Source organism: Sphaeramia orbicularis, chromosome 8, assembly GCF_902148855.1.
Source record: "Sphaeramia orbicularis chromosome 8, fSphaOr1.1, whole genome shotgun sequence".
Classification (NCBI taxonomy): domain Eukaryota; kingdom Metazoa; phylum Chordata; class Actinopteri; order Kurtiformes; family Apogonidae; genus Sphaeramia; species Sphaeramia orbicularis.
In genome coordinates, this window is record NC_043964.1 from 12,946,047 (window position 1) to 12,969,287 (window position 23,241).

The window sequence follows — 23,241 nt, forward strand, 5'->3', positions numbered from 1 at the left end:
AAAATTCTTTCAGGCACACACAAACGCTAACCCTCATCCATCCTCAACCTCGAGAACTCTCAGTGTGTGTTGACAAACTTTGCTGTGGGGGGAACTAGCAGGCATAGCAGAGAGATTAAGACAGGCGGTTAAAAAGCCACTGAGACACAGAGTAACACACATACACACAAACTTGAGGAAGAAGGCGAGACGGGACGTGCTCATACTGTCAAACCACTTCATTGCTGGCCCTGGCGCCTAATTATGCAATAAAAGTGCCTCAGCGGGGGGAAACGGCATAGCCCAAAATAAAAATCATCCTGCCTAAAAAGTAGGAGATTCACCCAGTGTAAAATATCCTCTGTGTCCCCAGGGAGAGGAGCTGTGCTACAGGCCCAACACAACTCTATTCTGTTCTCTGTTTCCAGCACATATCACAAGAGGCAGGCCAGGAGACAGTGAGTCAGACCTAGATTCATATAAACAGTGTTGTGGAGTAAAACTGCGGGTGCTGCAGGGAAACAGCCAGAGGGATATGGGGAGAATGAAGCAGAGACAGAGAAGTAGAGAGGAAAGTGAGAACGATGGGATAGTGAGAGACTGGAGAGAAGAAAGTGATAAGAAAAAAGGGGGGGGAGAGTGAGAGATAAAGTGTGGAGGAGAGAGTGAGCACCATGCAAGGCCTGCTTGTCAAGAAAGATGTGCGTGTGTGCATCCAAAAGAGTTGCAAGTCGCATCCAGAGACCTGTTAGGAAAGATGAGTGTCAAAGCCCAGCCCTGCTGCTGCATTAGACACTTAATTAACCTCCTTATACGCTAAGCCAAAAGCTTGATAGTGTGGACAGTGTGCTTCTGAGTGTGTGTATTTTTAATCTGTGTGTTTATTAAAAGATCGATCTGTTCTTAAGTATAGGTCTGATGCAAGCATTTGTAGCATTTCAGGTACATAAAAATGTCAAATTAAAACAGGATTTGACGGTAATACTTTGTAATCCATACATTTCAGTGTGGTCGTGTTCACCTGTGTATGTTTCGAGTGTTTTTTTTTTTCCCGCCTCCCTCGATCCCCCGTCCAATTTCATCCCCCCTAGAAACCGTCACTCATTTGCCCTCCCTTCGTTGTTTTCATGTCTTCATTTCTCCCTCTTGTCCTGACCCCCTCACCTCTGGTTTTCCCCTCTTTCTTTTCTCTTCCCTCGCTCTCTCTTACCTCTCTGTTTGTTCCAGCCTCTCTATTCATCCATCTCTCTTTTTCTTTTTTTTCTTTTTTTTTTACTCTCCCTCTTTACTCCTTCTGCCCTTGGCTGTCAGCCGTAAGCTAGTGCTGGTAATTATCAATTTACAGTCCACAAAACACACAAGAAGCAAATGCACACATTCTCAAGCGCATGACATGCTTGACACACATATCAGCCCTTTAGCACACATGCCCACCAGCCACACACACACACACACACACACACACACACAAACACACTCTCACAGCTACAAAGCCTCAAAGTTGCACAGCTAGGCCCGGAGAGGAAAGCAGCAGCTATCACACGACTGCACAAACAGGAACATGGTCCCCAATCCTTTATGCAGGAGCTTGTTTGTGGTACACAAATCAATGTACACAAACTAACATATGCGGATGCGCACAACTACAAACAAACACAAACGCACAAGCAAACCAGTAATCGCGTACAAACACACATACATGAACGCAGTGAACGAGTGAATAAACAAAAAGCCACAGCCCCTGTATACGGGCAGAGACACATGAGAGTGGCGTCTGTCATCTTCAAAGGGAGATTTGAAAGAACACACCGCCACTCCGCCCCGGCCTCTCCCTCCTTCTCCCACCCACCTCCGTCTCCCAATATATGTTCAAAGGCCATCCATTAACCTTTCACTCACACAGGCCTCTCTGTGATCTACTGCTCTCAGCCAAGGGCTTTGAAGAGCACCGCAAAACCCCCAGCACCAAAGGAGGAGAGGACGCTAGCAATCCTGAAAACTGAGAAAGACAGAAAAAGAGACAACATAGAGTGAAAAGTGAAAGGAGTGAGAAAAGTGCAGTGTTAATAGATAGGAGGCATAGGGTTTGGGAAGGAAAACAGATGCAGGAGGTGATGCTGTAAACAGAAGCCCGGGCATAAAATGAGGTATGCTATTGACGGAAAAGGAAACATGGTGGGTAGAGTGAAAGAGGAGGTGAGGAAAAAAAAAAAATCAAGATGGTGGAGGAAATAGGAAGATGGGCCAACAGAGACGCAGGGAGAGGGAGTAATAGCTGTGGCGTTTAGGGAAAGAAAAACAATTGGATAAAAATGAATGGGTAGTGTTAGAAGTGAGAGAAGTGAAAAGCACTGATTGCTACTAATAAAATGGAGAGGCAAGAAAAAGCTTGAAAACACACATGAGAGAGAGAGAGAGAAAGACAGAAACACAGCAAAAATGACTTTACAACAGTTCTTTATTGCAAAATCCAGATGATACGCAGCAGTATTCACAAGCCACTAGACTAGCAATTAGTGTCAGTGAACGCTCCGATTTGAGCTTTATGGCAGAAGAAACATGATAAAGGAAATTAAAAGGGTCATTTTCTGACTAAATTTGACTGTTTACTTGTGTCTGTAAACATATACAAGCAGTCCGTTCTATGTCTATAAAGAAAAAAGATATTAGAAACATTAAACTCTAACTAGTTCATATCAAACCATTCCGGTTCATCACATCATCTGTCTGACAGTGATTCTCCGATTTATTTTTGTTCAACCGCACTGCGTATAGCAATTCATGGTTGCGCTGCTATACATTATTTGTTGGATAAAACAAATAACAGCAGCTGCTCATACGGGTATTTCCTATGAGATTTCAAGCAATACGTGACAGGACTACCATAAACAGAACCAAGCTGACACCACCACTCAGCTGTTCAATGTACATAACCATAGCCTATTTTGGCCATTTTTGAGTACTTTTGATTTTGCCTTTATATACTATATAAAAAAAGTTTACTATACCCATGTTTGGTATCCTTTTTTTTTTCAGCACAACATCTATTTCATCTGCCTATTATTTTTCCACTTTAACCTACTATATCAACACAAAAGACCAAAAAACATACAAAAAATATAAAATCCAATTTGAAAAATTTATATAATTTATTGCATAAATGACACAAAAATGCTTAACAAACCTTTTCAAAGACTTTAAAAGTGAATAATGGTTCCAAATATTAGGTGCTTAGAATCAAAATTGTAATAAATTAAAACTATACTCAAATATATATATATATTTTTTCCCAATTATTTTTATTAGATTTTATTACATTATTTTTTACAACAACAAATGGCTCAGTACAACACCTGGTCTATATGAAAATAAAAATATGAAGCTGGGGGAAGCTAAGCAGAGTAAGAAAAAAAAAAAATCAAATAGGGTTTCTGAAATATTTGACAAGAAAGCATATCTTTACTTAGCCGTTTTCTATGGTTTTCTCAACCCCCCCTGGTCTTCCCAGTTTCCATATCTGGTTCAGGTGGGGGTCATTCTCGCCCTTACCTGGAATGCTAATGCAGTCTGTGGATTAGAATCCACAAATTCGGCCAATTCTTTTTCCATTTTGAAAAAGGACAAAAAATGACAAAGATATGGTAAGAAATATAACGCCCGCCCCACTTCATTTTCACACATCAAATAAAAGTGGAAGAGTGTTTCAAGTCCGCACTTTCAAATGCAATTGCCTCCAGTGGTCTATGTGACCAACGTCTGATGCTACGACGTGTTGAAAATGTCATGTGATTCAGTCACGGGGACCCCAAAGGGTTAATAGACCAATTATAATTACCAAGAAATAACAGAATTCAAAAGCCTCTGTAAAAAAAAAAAAAAAAAAAAAAGTCTACAACAGTGAGAAAAGGAAGCTTACAGGTTGAAAAGTTGAAAAGTTGTCTGATAACAAAACAACTTCAGTACATATCTGGTACTAACAGAAATAGAGCCATGAGTTTACAAATCACACCAAGAGGCAACACTTCACTGTTCAACAAATTATACAAGAAGAAACACACTGCGCACAGCAAAGTTTGTGGCTGCAACGCTTTATTGCCTCCTCTCAAAATATTATTGCTACAAGGCTGTCAAAGAATCAATTCTTATGAATTAGTGAGTATTGCAGTTTTGAAATTATCATTTTAATATTACAGTACTGCAAGCCTGAAAGTATTCTGTCTCTCTACAAAAAGTCAATATTGGATGTGGTTATTTCAAGTATTTTTTTTTTTTTTTTTAGATCTGAACTCACAATAAAAAATGTAGGAATCCACTTAGACCTGGAAAAACTGTAAGCGCCGTCATAAAAAAGCATCTGCCTTGCAAAGGCATGGTGAATTCTTGATATGCCCTCCATGAAAAATAACCAAACATCCCTGCAACACAGAAAGCAAAATACTGCATTGAAATCAGTCCCCATTCAGACGTTCTGTCACCACACAAGGACAGTCGAGAGACTAAAATACTTTGTTGAGAAGATGTGTAAAAACAGCTAGTCTCCCATCCTTAAATAATAGCTACAGTTCAGGGGAAAAGGCACAGCAGCAAAAAGCAAGGGAGAAGAGGAAGAGACAGATAAAAATGTCTGCGTGTGCACTAAAGGACCAGGGGCCTTTCCACGCGACTGATCTGAGAGCAAAGGCTTAAATACAGGGGAGATGAGAACAGATTCCACCAGTCAGCTGGCACTGGCATGCTGATATGAGTGGCACACACACACACACACACACACACACACACACACACACACTCAAACAAAAGCCTTCTCTCTCGCACACACACACACACACACACTCACACATACACACACACACACACACACACACACACACACACCCATCTGGACATGTGAACACACTCATGTAAACACATAAACCACACAGACTCCTTCACATTCACATCACTATGTACTCATACACTGTAAACACTCTATGTGTACTCTGTATGTTCAACAAATTCACACACATTAAAAACTCAAAGGGTTCGCAAATAGCCTGATAATGGTCTGGCAGCCACCACTGCTGCACACAATACCGAAACACACACGCACACACACACACACACACACATACAGATGCTTGCAGTGTGCTAAATGAAAGCTCTGTGTCAGGACTTCATCACGTATGGCGCAGCTGCCTGCAATGCCTGCCACATTAAGCAAGCCTAATGGGCTTTCAGAGCAGCAACACTGCATATGAAGGGTTGTACATTCTCAAGCATTCTGTGGAATCAGCGGGACATTTTGTTTGTCAGGGTACATGTGTCAGTCTGTCAGGGAGCTTGGCGGGGTGGGCGAGTGGTGGCGTTGTCTGTATACCAAAAGGAACATGGTTTTATTTGACTATAGGTTAATATGAGGTTCTATTCATGAAGCAAATGTTTTGTTTGAGAGAAATAGAAAATTGTTGAGTGATTTAACAGGATAAATATTCGCTGTGTGAGACGAGCGAATGCAGAGGGAGGAAAGGAGCAGGGATGAATCTTGTGTATATAAGTCATGCTGCTTAGGAATATTCTGGTTAAAGAGCTGGTTCCAGAGGAGAATAAATGTGTGCGCATTAGGAGTAAATATTAGAATGTGCAGCCAGGAGAAGAGTGGGGTTAAAGCATGGCAGATTAATCAGGACAAAGAGGAGTAGCAAGGGTACACATTAGACTGTGAAGCCATGTGTGATGATCCTGCAGGTTTCCAAATGAGCTCTGATTAGCCTAAGAGTGATTTTAGCTGCTCTTGTCACATCAAAACTCTGCCGCTTTCTTCTGTTCACTTTTCCTCCTCTCTCTCTCCCAGCTCCTCTGGTCAGACCAGAATAGAGAGAAGCCAAAATTCAGCTGCCAAAATTTGTGTATCAAAACGGTGTGGGTGCGTAAAAGTGTGTGTGTCTACGTACATGCCTTTGAGCCTAATTCAGTGAGAGAAAAGATTTCTCAATTTCATACAACCAAATGTTGAGCCAGTGCTTTGGGGCTGAATACAGATAACAGTCAATTGATTATTTATACATTATTAATACTCCCTATGTGCCAGGTCACACAGATAGTTGGAGGCTTATACTGCCACAAATACACACACACACCCACACACACATAAAGTAACACAATGCCAGAGGCCAAATGTGTCTGACGGAACAGAACGTACGCTACACAAATTCAGTGTTACAAAAACAGCCAAATTAAGATGTAAAAAACAGCACCTAGTCAAATTAGAACCACATGGCCAATCAGAGCAGAGGGACTGCAAAAGCCAGTGCTGATTAGAGCTGCACAATATATCAACATCGCGATGTACGTGTGCGCAATAGTCACATCGCAGGTCCTGCAATGTAGGAGGCAAATTAATTCAATGTGTTCTCACTAGGGATGTAAACAATTAATTGACTATCAATTAACTGTCAATAAGAATTTGCTCGATTAAATTATTAATTGTCGGTTAATTGCCCTTTTCCACATCCTGTCCAAAGGCTGCCGGTGTGTCAGCGCTGCGACGCTGTGGCTGGGATAGCCGGTCATCCAACCGCATCGTGGTGTTGATGAGTTAGAATCACTTTAGGGACATGATGGAGCCAAACACAGAGCGGCCCGTCTGTTTGTCAGAGCGGTACACCTCCGCCTAAATACACGCACAAATGCGGGTATCAGATCAGAGCGTTTTCCCTGGAGGTTGGTGAAGTCCATGGTCATCTAAACTATCTGGTCAGTGAGACAGAAGTTGAAAAAAGGCTCCTGATCCAGGCCACAGGTATGTCCCACATTATGTCCCACGGTCACCTCGGTGGCCATGGGAAAATAGCGGGGGTGGGGTGGGGGGTGTGCTCCGCTGAACTCTTGCTTCATCATGTCAGTGATGCAAAGTCAGAAATGCCCATTTCTTCTAAACTGCCTCTTCAGGTCCATTTATTTTATTGAATTTCTCAGTTGAATTTATTTAGTTTTACTCCATAAATGCCATTGCCTGTACTATACCCACTGGTACAATAAATCAATCAAGAAGGAATATGACATGCTTTTTTCATGAAGTATATAAACAATATTTAGCTTTTATTCTTATAGACTCTATCAAAAGAGAAATTCAGGTTCTCAATCGATAAGGTCAACCAACTAATGATTAATGGATTAATCAATAATTTGCATCCCTAGTTCTCATCTAATTTCAAGGCCACTTGACACACATTGCACGCACCAATCCACCAATCACAAACATTCTTAATCAGTTTGGAGTGAGTCGCTGGTAACAACACTGAAAAATGAGCAACGAACAAGAAAAAAATCACCAAAAACTAAGACTCGGTGCCAAAAAGAAAAGCAATGTCAGTTATCTGGAATTATTTCAGCTACAAGAAGGATGATACTGAAACACATGTTCTGTGTCGACAGTGTCTTACACCTGTTGCCACAACGAGAGGAAACAAAACTAATTTGTTTGACCATTTCCGTCGGCACCACACAGCTATTATATCCTCCTGAGTATTTTTTCATATCGCAGGGTTAAAAAAAATCACAATGTCAGTTTTTTCCAATATCATGCAGCCTTAGTGCTGACACATACACTGTAAGACAGAAAAAGTTGAGTTTACTTTAAAAATTTGAGGAAACTGGTTGCCTCAAAAAATTTAAGTAATGAGCAATGAAAACTTGAGTGTATTAAACTGCTTGATTTGAATGGAATTGCTATTTTAAGTACAACACACTAAATGCCAATTTAATTTAACTTAAAATTTGTTGCAATGTCAATTGCTTTGTATAATCATTAGACTTAATATCATCAGTTCATTGTACTTAGTTCCAAGCTGATTTAAATTAAAATGTTTTGCAATGTAAATTGCTTTGTATAATTATTAAAGTTAATATATTGTAGCGTGGATGGAGGTTAGGCAGGAAGTTAACTCAGTGGAATTTGCCAGTATAGGAAGTGCTACTAATTTGGCAAGGCATAAAGATTTACAATGAGCAAGAACAGTTGATGAATAGGAAAGCCATTGTTCGGCCTATGGCTCTGACTCATGGTGCAGCTTTACAAAAATACAAAAACAAACAAAAAAAGGCCAGTAAACATTGCCATACACACATTAAGCCAAAATTAATGTGCTGAACCCCTGCCCATAAAAATAACACATTTTCAACAACATGCCCAATACCCGCAATGCAGACATAAAAAGGTGTGGTCATGACTAAAACATAGTGATTTAAATCCATTCACCTTAAACTTTTTTGTACTTTCAACTATGTCTACAAATTAGTAGAATATACTTAACATTTTACAGTAACATAATAAACTTAAATCATTGAAGTACATTGTAATTAACGCATCCTAGTAAATACAAAGTCCGGGCTTACAGTGTGCAAAGTAACACTGTTTATTTACTTTAACTCACAGGTGTCAAACATGCGGCCCCGGGGCCAAATTTGGCCCGCCAAAGGGTCCCATTCGGCCCATGGGATGAATTGATGAAATGCAAAAATTACACTGAAGATATGAAAAATCAATAGTGTAAGAATCATTTTAATTCAGGTTCCACATACAGACACATACAGTCCAATTAGATTTCAAGTGGGTCAGAACCAGTAAAATATTATCATAATAACCTATAAATAATGAAAACCCCAAATTCTTTCTTTGTTTTTTTGGTGTAAAAAAGTAGAAGTACGTGAAAATGTTTACATTACCAAACTATACTTTTATAAAAAACTTGAATAACCCGAACAGACAAGAACAAACCAAAATGTCTTAAGAAAAGTAAATGCAATTTGACCAATATCCTGCCTGTTACTAAATGTTTTATGCGATTTTAATGCACACGTGTAAATGATAAACTGATAAACTGAGGCAGAATATTGTTAAAATTGCACTAGTTTTTCTCAAGACAATTCAAGTTGTTGATGTTATTCAGATTTTTAAGGAAACTTTGTAGATGTAAACCTGATCATAATATAATTTTACTTTTTTCACTGTTATTATTTTACTGGTTCGGCCCACTATATATCATATTGGAGTGAATGTGGCCCCTGAACTAAAATGAGTATGACACCCCTGCTTTAACTCCTCCTGCTTTGTCACTAGCCCCTCCCCTTTGATGACCACGCCGTCCTCTTGCGCTCCTCTTTCGACCTCGCTGTCCATCACCGAATGGCTCGTTGGCACAGAGATAACTGAGAGCGTACAGCAGATGGTGCGCTGCTGTCTGTGTGGCAGGCCACTAGCAGGACACCCAGCGGCCCCTCCTTTCCTTTCCCTTCTCTGCCCTTAGTCTCTGCCCCTTCTCTCATGCACATCTTCCATTGCACACACACCCTCTGGTATCACTTCAATCCAACCAGGTCACCTGCTGCCAGGCTTACAACAGCTCACACACACAAACACACGCTACCACAAAATGGAAAATCTTATGGTACATGGCACATTCAAGCAGGTCACACATATGGTGCCATTACATGCACGGATTCCCCCTTATACTCTTGCCACGCTCCAACTAACATCAAGATGACAAGAAATTTTATTGACATTCACACATACACTCTCCACCTCGCTCACGCTCTCTCTCACTCCTCTCTCTCTCTCTCTCTCTGTCTCTCTCGCTCTCTCTTTCTCTCTCTCTCTCTCTCTGTCTCTCTCGCTCTCTCTTTCTCTCTCTCTCTCTCTCTCTCTCTCTCTCTCTGCGGAGACAGTGTGGTTAATCAAGTGCAGTGTTTCTAGCCTGGTCAGCAAGTCAATATGTTTACAACCTTCATAGGTATAAATATTAGATCCTCATTTGCAATAACCTGCTCAGGCCAGTTACAGGGCACAGTGAATCCAACGAGGGCTTACATGCAACATTTCAGGGTCGCTCACTGAGTTAATACTAAATTATTCATACTACATACACTATATACCGTATAAGTACACAAAAACACCAATCATTAATACTGCATACAGCCAGACATGTATAGTCATTCCTAATGTTATGCTACAATATTTAAAATACCCCCCAGCCAATACTTCTCCACCAACATGGAACAGTTACTTTTATGGTTTGTGCACCTTGTGTAACCATACAGAACGTTATTTCGACCACAAATAAACTTGGACAATGATTTTCAAGCTGGAACCAAGAAATAGTTGGTTTGCAGCTTAACCTGAGGGGCAAATAATGACAAAATCAGCGGGCCTGTTATATTCACAAGGTTGGAAAGAAATGAAAAAGACAGCAACACTGAGAAATTCCAAAAACTGGTGGAAAAAGATTATATAGTGACTGCATGGATGCAAAGCGGCATTTGGTAAGAATTCAGTGATACTAAAATAAGCTGTATGTGTACATTCTAGTTAAATAAATGACTAAAGCTTAAAAACTTGGATGACTTAGAAGAGGTTAAAAAAAAAACGGGTTGTCCATGAAGAGTAGAGAGGACAATATCCAATATTATGATATATTGTGTGTGCACAGTGCAACAGCCTTCACTGATGGTAGAATGACTATAAAAATGGTCCGTTTGTTTCCTCATGGTTTGGTAGAACCCTGAAACAACTGGTATGTGTTTTGGTGGGAAGGACACCAGTGTAAATAATTCATACATACCTTGAGATGGCGGAGCAATGTTGCTGAAAGCGACTGCACAGGAAAGGACAATCCAGAGTGCAAAAGCCATGATGGAGGCTGACCAGGGGGTAGGGAAAGGGGCGGGGCTACAGCGTAGAGCCAGTCAGCAGGCACAGGTGAGTGAAGCGACACGCCTCCTTAGCTTACACCCTCCCTGAGGGTGATCCTGCAAGGAAAGAACAGGAGAAATAATAGAGTGAGTTAGAAATACTCTGTACGGCCATAAAGAGGGATGATTTTACTGTTATGTTTTCCATTCTTTGTCCTCTCTAATGTGGCATTTGAATTAGGCAGTGTTGACTAATTTATTCTGTGTTTATTACTGAAATATGTGATAATAACTCTGCACAAAACGGAGTCGCTCATGGCTGGTAGAGCATAGTAAATGGTATAGGAGAGGAGAGGAGAGGAGAGGAGAGGAGAGGAGAGGAAAGGGTGTGATGGTCAGACAGAGTGATCAGACGGGGAGATTTGAGGCCATTTTGTGGAGGCTGGCATGGCAACAGCTGTTACCACTAACATCACTTTACAGTGTTCGAACACTTGATTGAGTCAGACATGCTACATATGTTTTAGAGCTGTTGGAGCTAAACTCAACATGTGAAAAATACATGTCTTCTGTCTGAGTGTGTGTGTGTGGCTGCGTGTTTGTGTATGTTTGTGTAAGTATGTGCACATGAGGCGAGACACTGAAAAGTGGTGACTCACTGAGCAGTGCCGTAGGGCTCACACATCTCATTTGCTTAATGAAATAAATCACGATCTGGAACTTGAGCTCTGATTTTTTGACAGTAGAGCCTGCTCTGCCCCTTCAGGGCCAAACGATAGGGATCGGTAAAGATGGTATTGTTGGAGCTAATACTCCTCCTGCTGAGTTTGCTGATGAAAACAGGCAGATTGGACTGCATCTGTCTGATTTTTTTTTTTAGTAGGGTAGGGGGACAGGGATAAAGGATTTCCTTCATTCTTACCCTCCATCCTATTTATTTAATTGACTCTACTAATTCAGTCTATGTCTATTACAACCTGCTTTGCAAAAAGTTCATTGGAAATATTAAAGTGAAAAGGTCCTTCTTTTTTTTTTCCCCCAACCATGACCCTCTTTGCTACTAAACTTTAAAACCTAAAAATAAGTCATCATTTTTTTGTAGGACAGGCATAGTTAAGCTCTATTTTCCTGGAAGTCAAGATGGCAGTTCCTCAGTGACTTTGTGGGTTCCCTCCTCTCTTCATCACAACTGATTTGGCTTCCCTTCCACCTCTCCAGCCCCTCCCTGTTCTGACCTTCTCTGATATTTACCCTCTTCCCCTGTGGCAACGCCCGGCTCACAGCCACCGACCCAACTGGTTGTCACTGTGTGGATTAGTATGTTTGGTATAGTGGAGTAAGAGCAAGTGAAGGGGAGAGCAAACAGTGAAGAGGGAGAGAGAATTCAAGTGGTTTAAAGTACATCGACAGCAGCTGTTCTTTACCCTGGCATTTATTTCTATCATGCACAATACGCACACAACTGCACACTAATGCCTTAATTTGAGTTTGTTTGTCACCACCCTCTACGCCCAGCATTGGAGAGAAAAGGACAAGCTCAGAGGGAGTGCAGGAGAGACAAAGAAAAAGTAGAAAGGCAGTAAACAAATAGAAATAGCCATGCAGTGTAGAAGCCCTGGTTTCCTCTCTCACTCTCTCTCTCTCACATACACAACCTTTCTTTAGTCTGCTGCTGCCTCTCTTATCCCTCCCGATCTCTCTGTATTATTAATGGTCAAAAAGTGATCCCCTCCTGTGCAGTGACAAACCTTTTTTTTTCCCCCTCCTCTCCAACTTTTGTGGCTTTAATGGGAAGAATATGTCTTCCCTCTTGTTTCTTTTGACTGTCTATACTTTTCAACAACAGCACTCCCGCAGACTTGGATGATGAGGATGAGAAAAAGTAAAGAGGGTGGGGAATGAGGGAGGGGAAGAACAGAAAAGTGCAGGGTGGATAAATTGATTTTATTTTGTGACAAAAGAAAACAGACATTACACGACTCCCAATTCCAATGCGGTAGGAAGGAAAGAACAACAGGGATTAAGGAGGGAAGCGAAGATAGGTTGAAGGCCAAAATGAAGGGAGGAATTAAAAGGAATGACAGATCTAAAGGAGGAGGGATTAAAGCAACTAAAAAAAGCTGTGAAACATAGAAAGCATCGTGCAGCTTCAGTAACTTATAAACAGGGGAAGGAAGTGAGAAGCAAATGAAGAAACTTGACTTTCTGCATAAAAAGAAGAAACAAGAGAGTGGGAGGGGAAACTGCTGAAAATAGCCAAGTGAGAACGGCAAAGGAATAGTAAGAATGCAGGAAATAATGGCAAAGAGGGTGAGTATTTCTTTTGGCTTTTTGTGTCTGAGTCAGCCTGCCGCTAGTTGGAGGATGGTTGGGAGTCTTTGGAGGGTGTGATGGTGGTCTTCGGTCATGCTCTCCCTACATGGAGGATGTTACTTGCCTGAGGCCAGAAGCTGACCTTTTGCACTGATCACATCCACCGTTATTATCATCACAGTTTCTCTTCTAATAGAGCAGAACATCATATCCCTCTGAGACTAGAGCCCACAAAATATCAGAAAGGACAGTAATTTTCCTGCACTAGTAAAAAAGGTAAGAAGGTTGAGGACTGGTGGAGAGCAAGAGTCTTTTATCACCAGAGGTGTAGTCCAGGGTATATGGGGGTATATGGAGTACACCCACTTATTTTTCAGTCAGCATTGGGTATCGGCTAAAATTTGCTTAGAGGTCTTATTTCTGTCTTTGTACATAAGAAATCAATATAAGTGAATCCCCAAAGGAACTTTGTGTTGGTAACTACAAGTTATGCAAATTGACAGGATTTCAGTTCTGTTACAACATGTTGATGGTCATGTGAACTATGTTTTCAGGTCAAAAATGTCTAATTTCATCACAATTAATGCTATATTTTCATGTCACAAATGGCCAAGTTATATTTGAACTGAATTTACCTGAAAAACAAATATTCTATTATTTTAGATTCCCGAATTTTTCTTACAAGATTATATACTACATATCACGTTTTGTTTTTACAGGTGTCAATATGGAGTATGGTGTTGATCCATCCTGCTTATGTTACGCCAATACATACATTAAGTATGTCATATGTCACTATTTAGTTTTCTAATAATAAGCAATTTTATAAGGAAATAACAATTCTATATTGTTATTTACTCTTTAGTATGATGATAAACTATACAATAAATAATTCTGATACTAGTTTTTGCACAGGGATCATTTGTGGAAATGGTGACATGGCTGCCGAGCATCAGTATGATGGGATCTGTAACAACCATGTCACATCTGTCCATTACCACATTTTGTGTTTTTGTTCAGCTTTATTGTTTTAGATCCACAATACCAACATTTATGAATAAGAGGATAATTAGCAATGGTAAGTATATAAGTTTATTACTAATAAAGTACTGATACTGACCAGATCATCATGGGTAATGTCACGTCCGTCCACCAGCAAAAGTTTTCACATACACGTGCTATTCAAAATCCAATATTTCTGAAAATATAGCTTCCACTGTCAAATAATATCAGTAGTCTGTGCATAAATGTGTTAGCATTATTTCAACACAGTTCTATGCATTTCTTACAACTTTTTTTTTTAACAAAAATGGCCACTCATTTGACCCCCTAAGTAAATTTTAGTCGGTATACCTACTTCTAAATCCGCCTGATGCACACCATTCAGTAGTATCTGAGCCAAATTGCCCATTTTATTTCCCTAGGATGGTGACGCTATGACCCGCCCTACTCTGCTTCTAATTGGCTAGTACTCACTGCCTTCACTGACTAGATTGGTTAACTTTAGACATGAGGACTGATGAGCCAATCAGAGGCAGAGTAGGGCGGGTTATGCCAAGGAAAATATTGCTAACTAGCACTGGCCACTTCTGGAACTTGATTGGACACCTCAGGTGCCAGTGCCACCCCAGCTGATTGACAGGTCACTGCACGTCTCTTTGAAAGACACACGATTATCGGAAATGCGAATGAGAAAAACAGAATCAACATCTTTCAACTGAGTGACACACAACCAGAGAACCTACTTTCATGGAATACATAATTCTGAGGTAAGTTTTAAGGTGGTTTCAGAATGAGTCACTGTTTTAAACTACTGGCCATATGACTGTACATTTAGAGGAGAAGAGATTTTGTCACCAATAGTTAAACTGAGTGAGTAGGCTAACGTCATAAAAGGCTATCGTTTTGAAAGGCTAATGTTTGCCTCACGTTGAATACATTTACATTCATGCAGCTGCTTGTGTGTCCAGTAAAACCTACAAACTGCTCCTAATCAAGTCATGATAATTTTATAATAGTGAGCAAATACTACAGACGGATTTTTGGGTAAACTAAAAAGAGTTGTCTGACATGTCACTGTTTCTAAAATGGTGTTTTTCTGGAATTTAAAAAAAAAAAAAAAAAAAAAAAAGAAGAAGACAAAAATTAAGAGTATACCCACTTCTCCAGGGACCACTACACCACTGTGTATCAGCACAAAGACAGACATGTGGCTGTTTAATCAGAGCGGTGGCGGCGTTACACTTAAGTACACAGCTTTGTTATCTTGTGTCAAATGCTACCCTCTGTTTCTCCAGCTATTAATTTACAGGCTGCCTTGATCCAAAGCAAATAACCTCATTATCCACTTCTATTGGATCATTACGATAATCACCATGATCATTAGGATCTGTTTGCTTTTTGCAGACATGCTCATCAAGAACGAGGTGTCACAACAAGTGCTTTTTATTTGGGGTGGGGGTACTACGAAAGTCTGTGACTGTCGTGAGAACCATTCATGTTTACCCCATGACGTGAATAATTTGTGCACAGAAGAAAGTGGCATTTAGGGACATTACCAGACCGGAATCAAAAGCAGAGAGAACAAAGAGTTTACATAGACAGTTTTTGCTGCATAATTAGAAAAGCTGGTGCAACTCTCAGAGCTGCTACAGCTTTAGGCTTTCTCTCCCACATTTTCCCCCACTGAGGGTAATTTGATATCAGCATGGAAGAGACAAGCACGATGCCGTAAGTGTGAGTCGACTTAGTGTTTGTGTGTGTGTAACGTGCAAGTTTGTGTTCAGAAAACCATAGATCCACGATGCTTATTGGACTAACGCTGCAGATCTAAAAGTTGTTTTTTTTTACTTTTTTTTTTTAAGTTTTTTTTTTTTTCTGAGAACTTGCCAGTGATGTGTTGCTCACATAAAGGGCTCTGGCAACTGCAAATATCTTAATTAGCATATCAATACATTTCAAGATGAGGTATGTTGTATGAACAAGTGAAAATCAGGCAGGGCAACAGGGGAGCAAAGTAGTAAGCAGGAAAACACACAAGCATATATTTGCATGGTTAGGAAAACATTTGTGATTGATTTAAAGATCTGAAAGTCGTAAATTATGACGGTCAGTTCAGTCGCTTCGTGCAAAAAGAAGTCTTTACATCATAAGATCGAGCAACTGCATTTCCTGCGCTATCAGGATTGATGCCTTAAAAACTTGCTTCAGATGCTTCAACAACAAATTATTGGTTCAGTGGCAAAGCTCCCGCTATGAAGGAAATGATTGCCTCCTAGCAACCGGCACAGTGAAGCGTACAAAAACTGAATGGCAATCACATCTCACTTACAAATCAGAAAGCTATGCAAACTGCTGCATTAAATATTTGTAATCAAGTAAAAATTCAGTTGACATAAACTACCAACATCCACTTAAATCGGGATAAACTGAAAACAACTCAGTTTTAACTCAGTGCTGTTGGGATCCTGTATCAGTCAGGTTTCAGGCACTTTATTTCAAAGGGAAGTATCGCTAGAGTCGGTGAAGGCTAGCCATGTAGTATTAGAGTTTGATGAGACTGCAGAGAACGACAAAAACGTATGCTTCGCCTGGGGGCCTCTAAGTAATTCTCCCTCTGACTCATCTGCTCTGAAGCTTTGTCACACTTGATACTCTTTTGTACTCTCTTGAGTTAGGCAAGAGGGAGCAATACAAGGAAGTGTAACAATAAATGAGGATGAGATAGAATTCATTAATTACTTCTTCACCTCCATAAACCTAATCACTCGCCAAAGTGAATGTAATTATCCTCCTTTTACTTTGAAATGTAACAGACATAGCATGAAATATCATTACCATCACCATCTGCGATCGAGCTCTGCTGAGTGGGAAGCTGTGTTTTTACTGTCAAACCTACCTTTCAGGATGCTGAGGTATGACAGTTGAATTTAATCCAATGATTATTTAAATTAGCCAAAGCGATGATTTGGATACACTTTTCACTTATCTGGTGTGCTAAAATCCTCCATTAGTGCGGCGTATGGAATCAGATCATCCATGGAATTATAATGTACAAGATTCTGCTTTTCATCTTTTTGCTCAAAGTAACATCAAGGACAATGTCTCACAGGGCACTATACCATTATCTATGAACGAATTTACTTGCTAAACTTTGATATACCTCAAGAAACATAACCGAAACACCATTTTTCACAAACTGCATTTCCACTTACGGGTGTAAGCGAGAGAGAGACTGCACATTTATCCTCAACCCCTGGAAGGAGCTGTAAAGCAATTTTGATGTAGTGGCCAACACTTGGAGCTGCAATATCTGGGGTCGTCACATGGTGCACACTGGTACCAAAAGCAGAGTGTTGCATTTTACACATCCACAATCAAAGGGAAAGGAGAGCCTATACAGTTCTGAATAGGCTTTGTGGCTGTCAATTTGCAAGAGCAAATTAAGTTTAAGGCCAGAATCTAGTAGCATGAAGATTTTTTTTTTTTTTTTTTTTTGCATCATGCGCCACTGAGCAGCTTTCATAGGGTTGAATGGTACCAACCTTGGGTCCAGCATCCACTTTTTCTTCCTTTAAGCAACATCGCATTAACATAAGAGTGTTTGCATCCTTGGAGCATGTGCCCTGGTCATCTCATAATAGTTTGCTTTGCAGAACACCTCTCCCTTATACAGTGCATAAATAAATGGGCTTCAATGCTGCAATATCAAATACACATTAACAGTTTCTAGGAACGGTAATGTATTTTTAATTGAATAATTATTTGCATATCCATTTAGTCCCATTGTAAATTCAATATTTCCAAAAGAAAACGTCCGTGAAGGATGGCCTTGGGTATCCTTGCTCATTGCTCCCTCCTAGATCCTCACTCTTTCGAGCAGAAATTAGCGCTTTGCAACTTCCATCATGATGGCGAACCAAAACGGCTTCGGGTTAAATGAGGATCTCGGAGTGTGGCGTAATCAAATAACAGAAAATGGGATCTACCCATTGATTATGATTAGCGAAGACATCTTGAGAGAGTTAAAACTTTACAAAACACCTACATACACTTTGCAGCTGCCAAAACAAAACTGAATCAATGTCACTCCATAAAAAATATAATTCCACTTTGTATGAATCTCCATACTCCCACCAACTTCAATTTTATCTTCCAGTTGGTCTATCACTAATCTCTCTAATCCTTTTTGGTGATGTTGTTGCTAGCAAAGATACCATAATAGCATTACATATTATTCCTTCACAATAACCTGATTTTATTACATTTGCATTGATGCTCAACGGCCCACACAGCCGCAGTGTTAGTGAGAACTGATAGCCTACTGTAATGTTAACACTGGGGCATTTATTCAGGATGGATAATGTTGTTAAGCTAGCAGTGACTAAACAAGCACATTCAGGTCAGATCATCCCAACACTTCTCCATTTACTGGGGTAGGTCAGTTAAGGCCGGGGCTCTGGTGTGGTAGTATCTCGCTGGCTGCAGCAGCAGGGCTGTTTATATAATGACACCATTGTGCCGGTAGTGTGCAGATGGAACATCAGAGCTCTTGTAATGGCCTGTGTATTAGGGCCAATGTGTATGATTACTGACTCAGGGAGAGCGAGGATAGGCTGTGTAGTCAACAGGGAATAAGGCTCCCTCCAAAACAGCAACCCAGGGAAAAAAGACCTATTTGAAGAAACAGAAGGAAAGAGGGAAGAGACACAAAAACAGGGAGAGACTTTAATGGAAGTGTGCTTTAAGGGAATGCAAATGAGACAAGGGAATCTGCAGAGCTGTGGAACACAGCGGAGAGATATCAAACAGGGCTAGTGTGGCTGTCAAAGAGGTAAAGGCAAGGGGAAGGGGGGAGAGAAAGAGAGCTCTTCTCACTTTATTCAATAGACACTCCTGTACCACTTTTCCTGCTTCAGCATCCGCCCTCACTGCAGCTTCTACGCAAACACCAACCCACACACCCCCTCATCTCTAGAGTCTACACTTAAATATTATATGCTTCAGGAACAATAGTGGTTTTCTGGAGAAAAAAATCACTATCGACAAAGCAGCCTGTAAGAGACCAGGATTCCTGAGTGACAGCTGAACCGGCTAATCAGAGCCCATGATTCTCTAAGGCTGCATCTGTGAATGAGTTACAGACATAGTTGTTGCTACAGCCACCCAGTCATTGTGTTCATCAGCGCTAACACCACACAGCACAGAGAGCATGCTCCCCAGCCTGGTCTTCAGGGTCTCCAGTGTGGCCTGTGATTTATTGTGGCGGCGGAGAACTTGTCACTGTTCATTATTACTGATGCAACAGGAGGCAATGCCACCACCCATCAATGCTCGCCCTGTGATGCCTGCCACTGCTGCCAGAGGAAGTGACCTCAACACCCACCTGTCTTCTTACACAAACACTGGCTGTGGTTTCACTCTAATGGGCTCTTAAAAATTACAGGGATGGCACCTCTGACCCACTTTACCAGCCACCACTTAATTCATCTAACCAGAGAAAATATAAAACATAATCACAGTTAGTCCACTGATGATAAGCCTGAGTGTTTTCCTGTTGTACTCGAAGCCAAATGTCTAAAATCTAAAAATATTTAACTTACAATTAGCATATTTTCATGTTTGGTTATGTAAAGCATGTCTTCCTTTGGCTTCATTACATCCGCATTAATGACCTCTTGTACGTAATAAAAATAATTTAATTTAGCCTTTTTAATATCTGAAAAAAAAGTTTGATAGTGCTAGTAGTGATTTAGTTAGGCTAATAAAAAAAAAAAAAACTGAATCAAAACACAAAAATTACAAAAAATTGAAATAATACTAATGAAATGTTATGATAAGAGTCTAACAAAATTATGTAATATATTAAAATTATAATTCAGAAAATCATGTTGACTTCAGTTGCACAAAGCAAATACAATCCCACGCACACACCCCACTCTCTTTTACTTGCCGGAGAAGATGCTTGTTCAATAAGTCTTGCTGTGTGAGTGGCCAGAATAAAGTGTTATTTCTGGAAATTAAATTGAACTTTCTCCTCTGTTCATAAGAAAGTATATGCGGTCAGTTTTGACCCAGAGCGCAACAGATGTAGATGTCAGCTCTCATTGTTTTATATATGGAAAGCAATAACATAGGTAAATTGAACTTATGTTAAACTAGAAATGAATGTATTTTTAAAAAGGATAAAATATCAAGAGAATATGTAACATTTTACTTGACACTGCTTCTTAATAAACTAAAAGTTGACCTTTAAATTCTGAAGATGTATCACTTTTCCAACACCATATGGGGGTTAATAGATATGGAGCGTCATTTCTGCCATATCCGTCTGTGTTATGACACGTAGGTTTGTCTCACTTCTCTCTCCTCTCTCGTCGCCCTACTTCATTCCTATTCCTTACCTCCCGTAGTCAAATTAGATATACTCCATATCAGTCAACCTGTGCTGTCAACTTTGTCAGCATGAGTTGCGTCGCAAATCAATAGGAGGAAATGAATAATTTACTATAACCATTAGTCTAAACAACAAGAGTGATAACTGCCGGCCCTGACATTAATCTTATGAGCCACAAACAATGGATTATGATATAACATGATAATGTTATGAAATTGTACTCTCTGGTGAATCTTGCCCCCTCCCGCCCTTTGCATTGAGCTGTTCCCAGATGTCACTTGGCTGTGACTGGCAGACTGCCACCCCGAGTGCCTGTGCACCGCCAAGCACGGCTGGATCCATCTTCATTAAGGACAGAAGCGCTTTGAGTTGTGTGTTATTATCAGTGTCTATTAATCTGAAGGCTCCAACAGGGCAATCCGTGTCTCACTGTTGCACTACAGCTCACCATAGCCAAGAATATGCTACAGTTTGTACACACACTCTGAATACAAAACATGAAAGCATGCACCCTGGGTATGGACCTACACACATGCACAAAACTGCTTCACTTCCTGTTTTCCAAAGCAACCCCCCCTCCTCTCTCTCTTTAATAATGGACACAGTAACAGGCAATTTGATAATGCTAGCTCACTCTTAACTGGGAATGATAGGCAATAATTACATGTGGGAAAAAAAAAAAACCTCATTTGTAATTGTTTAGCCACCTTTGCGACTCACTCGAGGCAACTGGCAGACACCCCCTTTAAAGTGTTGGTGGTGTGTGGTAAGATGCACTTGATCATGGCTTGAAGCATTCAGACACATGCACACATACGCACACAGAAGAGCCCACCGGGGCACCACATGTGATGTTGACCCAGTTTAGATCTGTGGCATAAAGTAGAGCAGGGATTCAGAACAAAAAGAGACAGTGACATTTAAAAATAGGTTGACATTCTTTTCATCTCATTGCTCAGACACATACAATGGCACTATCCACCTTTTTCATCAGTAGCACTGTAAACTAATTATTCAGTCACTTCTTAGATTTGACACTTTTGGGATTCTCCCCATTGCTAAATTCTGTAGATATAATCATGGTAAGGCATGTTGCAATTAAAAAAAAAAAAAATGCATGGGTATCATTCAGTTACTGTTAATAACATTCTAGCGACTTCTCAGGTAAATTCTTACATTATTATTGTTATTCACTATAAAAGAGTTTCCACATTTTAGCCTCACTCATTTATTTAGGTTGGTTTACTTAAGACCCACTACAAACTGAATGAATGCAGAACTAGTGTTATTTTTGCTGTGGTGCATTCAAAGATTTATAAAACATAACTTCTACATTTGGCAGTGAGCTTATAAAAACCAACCTTTTTGATGACTTCAGTTTTTGCTTATTGTATATAATTGCATTTATTTTTGGAATTTGGCACCTGAGATGATAGTTTAACAGTTCATTAGCAACACAACAAAACAAAGTCAGAGCCTCACGTAAATGACCCACAGAGTGGTTTCCATTCTGCATAAACACATGCTACTAGACTTTAATGTTGGAGCAGATTAATGAAAGCTAAAATAAGTGTATTTGGACTTTTGTCAACTCAAAGCGTTCTCTCATTATGACAGATGGCTAGCTGAGTGTACAATTTTAGGGCAAGTTTTGCAAATCAACCAAAGTCAAACTTTAAAAGTCTTATTTCCAGAATATCTCATATACAGCAGAGAGGAGCCAGGGGGAGCTTGGTTCCTGTTAATAACACATGAACTCCCCTGAAAAAATGATTTGTGAAATTTTGGAGGGTATCTAAATTATTGACAATGTGCTGTTTTGGCCATGCCTTTCTATTTTTTTTTTGTATCTTCATCATCATGGATCAATGCGGAAAGTTGGTTATTATTGATGTATGATTCAGGCACGAGGGTGATTCATCACTAAGTTACTTTAATAAAGACACACGCTATGTTATTCATCCCACCACCACTATCGAGGCATAACAGCGCAATATCAAAACCTTCCCTTACTTCAAGACAAAAAGGAGGGGAAAAAAAAAAACCAAGCTTTCCTGACACCTTCAGGGCTAAGACAGAGAAGTGTTCCACTCAGCCTGTGTGCAGGATTAGACTTAGTAATTCCTCTGTTTTCCATTACAGATGTGACAATAATGAAAACCTGGTGAGGTTTCTTGCAAATTTTGAATTTACCAAAAAAAAAAAAGCAAGCCAAAAGACTGAGGATTCAAAGGATTCAAAGGAGTTTATTTATCATTCCATCACAGAGAAAGAACGAAACTAGTTACTGAGGACCCGCATTAGCCATAGCGATATAGAATAAATAACTAATAAATAAATGAATACATTAAAATCGACTAAAATCTAAGGCTAATTTAAAAAATAAAGTAAAATACACGTCTAAAATTTAGCGGAGGAGCAATCAGAGCCGGAGGCACAGTTATGGTCAAGAGCAATGGATACAACATTTAGAAAATAACTTTATTTTCCTACTTGCCTCTGTAAAACTGAAATATTGAACACATTTTCCATTGACAATAAAGTGTAGTACTATAATTACTGTGTCTCTTTTTTCACTGCTGAAAGATGCGCAGCAGGCAGCAGTGGCTACCTTCCGTGTAATTCTTACTCCTATTATTACAACTGTCATAAATGGGAATAATGATAAATAAAACCTGAATGATGTGCTTTTAAAAGGTGTTTTTGTTGTTTCTGGCCATAAGATGGGAAAATGGTTCTATAAGGTATTGCAAAAGCTCAGTGAAAGACCATTTATGTTTTTGTATGGATGCCATCATGTTTACCTTCTCCACTGTGACCATGTCCAAGGGATTTGTGTTTTGCAACTGTGCATGCATGTACAGTATGTGTGTATGTCTGTGTGTGTA

General features: G+C 40.0%; 1 protein-coding gene across 2 annotated transcripts in view; it reads right to left on the reverse strand.

The window, feature by feature from the left end:
• Positions 1 to 23,241, reverse strand: part of adgrl1a (adhesion G protein-coupled receptor L1a) — a 166,523-nt gene that overhangs the window by 107,447 nt on the left and 35,835 nt on the right. For both annotated transcript variants that reach the window (XM_030141051.1, XM_030141050.1), the window contains exon 2: positions 10,575 to 10,761. In XM_030141051.1, the coding sequence (XP_029996911.1) occupies positions 10,575 to 10,644 (70 nt within the window). In that variant the 5' untranslated portion in view covers positions 10,645 to 10,761. The remainder of the gene's footprint in view (positions 1 to 10,574; positions 10,762 to 23,241) is intronic.